Source organism: Lotus japonicus, chromosome 1 (genome assembly GCF_012489685.1).
Source record: "Lotus japonicus ecotype B-129 chromosome 1, LjGifu_v1.2".
NCBI classification, from domain to species: Eukaryota; Viridiplantae; Streptophyta; class Magnoliopsida; order Fabales; family Fabaceae; genus Lotus; species Lotus japonicus.
In genome coordinates, this window is record NC_080041.1 from 111,113,374 (window position 1) to 111,118,808 (window position 5,435).

At 40.6% G+C, this 5,435-nt stretch overlaps 1 protein-coding gene across 1 annotated transcript; it reads right to left on the bottom strand.

Moving 5' to 3' along the window:
• Positions 1-4,433: 4,433 nt before the first annotated feature.
• Positions 4,434-5,051, bottom strand: LOC130719237 (histone H2A-like). Its single transcript, XM_057569871.1, has 2 exons — positions 4,797-5,051; positions 4,434-4,700 (listed from the first exon to the last, which is right to left on the bottom strand). The coding sequence occupies exons 1-2, from the start codon at positions 4,986-4,988 to the stop codon at positions 4,434-4,436; spliced, it is 459 nt and encodes a 152-aa protein (XP_057425854.1). The 5' UTR covers positions 4,989-5,051.
• Between the last annotated feature and the right edge of the window lie 384 nt (positions 5,052-5,435).

Here is a 5,435-nt window from a genome sequence, read left to right on the forward strand (position 1 = left end):
AGCTTTGGGAATGGAAGGTTTCAAGCCCGCTACAATGACCAGCGCTGGCAATGGGATGGGAGGAGGCTTGCAACTAATTCACAGCAACAGGAAGTGCATTCACGGTATTCTCAGCAACCTGGTGGTGGTGGTCAACAGTGGCAGCGTCCTGCAGCGAGTTACGGGCACGGTAGGCTTCATACCCATTTCAATGAACAGCGCAGGCAATGGGAAGGGGGCAGATCTGCTCGCAATTCACGTCTAGAGGGGGTGCATCCATGGCTTTCTTAGCAATCTGGTGATGGTGGGCATCAATGGCAGCGTCCAGGCATCGCTCAGAGTCGACCATCATAGTTGTCCTGGCAAGGGAATGGACGTGTTCGCAACCAGCAACAGAAAAACGAAAATCCAGCCCCTGAACTGAAACAAGAACGACAGAAAACAAAGGTGCGGGAGGAGTCTTTTTCTGTGTTCGTTGATGGTTTGGGTGATCGAATAACATTGGCAAAATTAAGTGCAATCTTTGGGAGAGCAGGAAGGTTGCGTCGTGTGTTCGTTCAGTTCAAGAAGAAATTTCAACGACGTTTTCGCTTCGGATTTGTGCGTTTCCAGAATGATGAAGAAGCTTGGGCAGCGATTCGAATGTTTCATGGTTTGCGTCTGGAAGGAAATTACCTCGTGGTGTCAGAAAGCAAGGGTTCAAAAATCCCCTAGGGTATCGAAGGTACCATCACCAGAACGCCACAAATTTGAAATTCAAGGGAAAGTATGGAGACCAAAGGCACCGAATCAACACAAGGCTACTAGGAACGAACCTGCCCCCAAAAAAATTGATAGCTTACGACCTCAGGAGCTTGCATCACATGTTGGAACGTCCCAATTGCGTTTCACAGCTGCTGATATAGATGATGAGTGGTTCCAACGTTGTGCGCAAGCTTGCACGATTGCTGCAAAACCACTTGATGTATTACAAGATGATTTGGCACAAATAGGCTTGTACAATTTTTGTCTAATCCCACTTGTTGCAAATGAGGTTTTGTTAGAGTTCGAGAATAAGGATGATATGACAGAAACAATCTCTGAGTGTGGTCATTTTTTGGCGCAGGAGTTGTCTGATATTAGACCGTGCACAGCGTTAACTTTTGGTGTTGCACATTTAGTTTGGATCTGACCGTGGCAAGTTCCGATGGGACTATGGTGCGAATCTTTCTTTACTGTTGTGGGAAATAGGTTGGGAAGCTTCATGGAATCCGATACAACAACTAAGCTGCGCCATAGGGCTGATTATGCGTGCATTCTAGTTCGATTGCACCATCCGCTTTTACAGTGTTTCACCATGGCAGTGGACGTGGATGGCACCTCATGTATAATTTTAGTAGAAAAGGATGATGTCTCTTTTGATTATGGTACGTTTATAGCATGTCATCAGCGCTGTGGAAAATTTATAACTCTGAGGTTGATGGAGGTTCAGAGGATGATGATCCTTCAGATGATGTGAAAGAGAATTTGATGCCCAAAATTGTTGATGTGCTTTCACGCCCAAACAACAAGGATTACGAATCGGCCGTTGACGTTGACACCGATGAAGAAGACGAAGTTTACAGGGATGATAGAATGGAGGGTCTTCAAGCTTTATCACGTGATTCACCAACAAGGATGGAAGACGTTGACTTTGAGGCCAAGGCTGATGTCGGTTTAGGGGCTTTGCCGGAGGTCGCGGTGGTGCCGGTGAAGAGCTTGACAGGAGCAGATTTTTTGAAAACTAAATTCAACGTGAATAATGAGGCAATCAATTCTGAGGAAATTCAAGAGGAGCAGTTACATGTCTTGAAAGAGTCAGGATATTCATTTAATTCACAGGATCTTTTTCTGAATTATTGTTGGCCTTACCAAGCTGCTAAATGGGACCCGTTTCAAGCTCAAGTTCAAGGGTTGAAACAGTGTTTGCCTTATGCGTTTACTAAAAATCAATTTTTCACGTCAATTTCAGCTTCTCAAGAAAAGAACGACGTTGATGTTTTCGTGCGTACGTCTCCAAACCAAATTGTTAGACAGCAAGCTCCAATTGTGCGTGAGACCTTTCCAACACAAACACCTCAAAAGAGTGCCCTATCCCTTACGTGCGTGGAGCTAGCCGCCGTGATTTCCCCGAATACAAATTCTTCAAAGAAAAGTTCACAGCGAGGGCGTCCAAGGGGAAGAAAAAACAAACCCTAGTCCTTGCCTGCGAATTTTTTAGAGCCTGTAGCAGGTGAAGACGGTGTGGCAACTCGTGCACAAAGAGTCTGGCTGATTGGGAAACAGTTGGGACTTAAACCAAGAGGGTCAGAAGCTTTGATGCTGAGATTTTTAGAAGCTCAGATTCGTGAAAATCATCCCCATCTCAATTAGTATGTCAAGGCCTTGGCTCACTTGGAATGTACGGGGCTTAGGAGGAACAGACGAAAAGAGAGGCTGTGAAAAAGTTGTTTTGCATTTGAAACCAGAACTTCTGTTGCTTCAGGAAACAAAATTAAATGAGCAGCAACAGCATATTGTGGAGACATGGATGCATTCTATGTAGATGAGTCATGCTGAGGTTCATTCTGTTGGATCAGCGGGTGGCAGGAGAGCTTCATTCGTGTTTTGACAGTAGTGTCAGACTCATGGTCTATTTTCTTGACAGTGATAATTCATACTTTTGAGCATTCAGTATTAGTGTTGAATCATGATGGATTGGTGTTTCTTGGTGGTGATTTTAATGTTGTACTTTTGGGGTCGGAACGCTCTTCATGTGGGGCATTGGGATGCTGGAGATGAAGCCTTTCAACAGTTTGTCCAGGATAGTAATTTATCTGATCTGCCTCTAGCTAATGGAGAGTACACATGGTATGCGAGTCACAATGATGGTTTGTGGAGTTGTTTGGACCGCTGGCTGGTATCTGATGAGGCTATTAAATGATTGTCGGATGCATTAATCATGGAATTCTTGTTGTTGCTGCTGCTGCTGTTGATGTTAATAATGCTGCTGCTGTTTTTGCTGTTGCTGTTTGCTGCTGTTACTGTTGTTGCCGTTACTGTTATGCTGTTGCTGTTGCTGTTGAACTTTGCTGGTGCTGTTGTTGTTATGTTGTTGCTATTGAATTTTGCTGGTGTTGTTGCTGTTTGCTGGTGCTGTTGCTGTTGCTGGTTGCTGTAGTTCGAAAATTGGGAGTTGGAAGAATGTTGGTGCTGTTTGCTGGTGCTGTTGCTGTTTGCTGATGTACGAAAATTAAAAATCTGGCTTCTTCTGGACTCAGTTACTTCATGTGCGACTCTCGGCTACGCTATATTAGCTTTCTTATGAAAGTAGGGTTTGTTCTCTATTGTAATTAGTTGCAAAATTGGCTACCCCATGATTGTGGTACTCTTTTTCCTTACTAGGTTTTTATCCCAAGGGGTTCTTCCAAGTAAGGTTTTAATGCGGCTCTTTCTTGGGATTACGCTATTGCCATTTAACGGGTTGGTGGTGGGCTCTTGCTACTCAGTCTCATGTACAATGTACTTTGCCTGTTTTGCTTCTTTGCCTCAGGCTTTCTTATTAATAAATCATCTTTCATGTTTCATGAGAACCCCAATAGAGTAGCGAATTGGTTAGTTGAAAAATATCATGAGCTAAATTTTGGTTTGCATGTATCTTTCTCCTCGAGACGGAGATTGATGGGTCAGAGTTTCATTCACGAGTTGGGTTTTGATATAGAATTTTTGTTTCTATGCCTTTGACAAAAAAAAAATTATGTTTGGTAAAAAAAATCAAATGAATATATGGCCCCACAAGGTAAAACTTCTGGAATTGTCATTGAGTACAAGAATAAAAGCAAAGTACATTGAGAGGGTTAGTTGGTTGACTTTGTAATTGTAAAACTATAATTAAAGGGAGTAAAATCAATAAGAGAAAGTCTCAATTCTCGAAAGCAATCTTTCAACTTCTATAGATCACTAGACCACAAAATACATTTGACTCAATATTTTAACTGATTCTTTAGTAAAATCATAATCAAAAGTTGGATTTGCAATTCTTGATTATCTACTAGAACACGAATCCAAAATATGATTGGTTCATGAGTAAGAAAAATTACGCGAACTTCAAAATTCAAAAACAGTCTTGGCCGCAAAATCCCCAAATCCAACAAACAAGCGTCATTGGATATATGATTTTTCCAAAAGAATGGGTTTAGTAAAATATATCATCCATTCTATCAATTTCAGAATCCTCTCCATTATTAAATATATTATATTATCATTAAACATTGAACACAAATTCAAACACAATATAGGCGATATGAATTTGAATACAAATTAAAACCTATAATAATCAAGATCAAATCAACTTTATTAAACAAGATGCATTAAAGCCACAAAATTAGATCTCTGATCTGAATACGATTTAAGAACAAAAACTTAAGATTGACAAAGATTTCAAAAATCAATTATTTTTAGGGCTCAACATCCTTAGAGGTAAAATTGAACTCCTTGGGGGAATTTGGCTCCTTGGGAGACTTGGGTATTTTGGGAGCCTTATCAGCTTTCTTCTCAAACAACAACACTGGGTTGATTTTAGGGACAACACCACCATGAGCAATGGTGACCCCATCCAGCAATTTCCCAAGCTCTCCATCGTTCCTGATTGCCAGCAAAATGTGTCTCGGACTAATTCGTTTCTTCTTATTGTCAAGAGCTGCATTCCCAGACAACTCAAGCACCTGAGCAACCACATACGCAAGAACCCAATAGGGTTGGGAATCAATTGCATAATCACAAAAATTTAAAACATAATTGAAAGGGAAATGAAAAGTTACCTCAGCAGTAAGATATTCGAGAACAGCAGCCATGTAAACAGGAGCACCAGTACCAACACGCTTAGCGTACCTTCCTTTCTTAAGGTAACGTCCAATCCTCCCAACGGGGAATTGGAGACCAGCCTTCTCTGACCTTGAAACTGGCTTCTTCTTTAGGCCTCCTTTCTTTCTCTCTTTAGCACCTTTCCTCATCTTTCTAGTGGTGACACTAAATTCTTATCGTGACTTGTGCGGGATGAAGTGTTTGTAGTATGCCGCTGGGGAAGGGAAGGTGATGATGTAATTGAACAAGGATTAAGAGGGGTTTTATAGAAGATGATTGTTGTTTGGATATCGCATTGAGCAAATGGTAACCGTTGGATTTTATCTTATCCACGGTTATAGATGATTTAAAATAGTGATCCGTGTGTTTTCAATTGAACCAATCAGACGCCACCTAAAAAGTTGTAAAATATCTCAATTCCTTACAATTCCTTACATATTAAGGTTAAATATCAAATGCAAAAAATCCATTACACTTTGAAATAGTAAAAATATTAATTAATTATTAATAAAATTTTCCATTATAAATTTTATTAAATACTAATTATAACATATCTCAATTTAGCCTATATAAAGTAGAATATTAAATATTTAAAT

Bases quoted from the DNA above. Each gene is read 5' to 3' on its own strand.
- LOC130719237 (XM_057569871.1), bottom strand. From the start codon at position 4,988: ATGAGGAAAGGTGCTAAAGAGAGAAAGAAAGGAGGCCTAAAGAAGAAG. The intron at 4,701-4,796 runs GTAACTTTTCAT...GTGGTTGCTCAG, and splicing joins TCGAATATCTTACTGCTGAG to GTGCTTGAGTTGTCTGGGAA.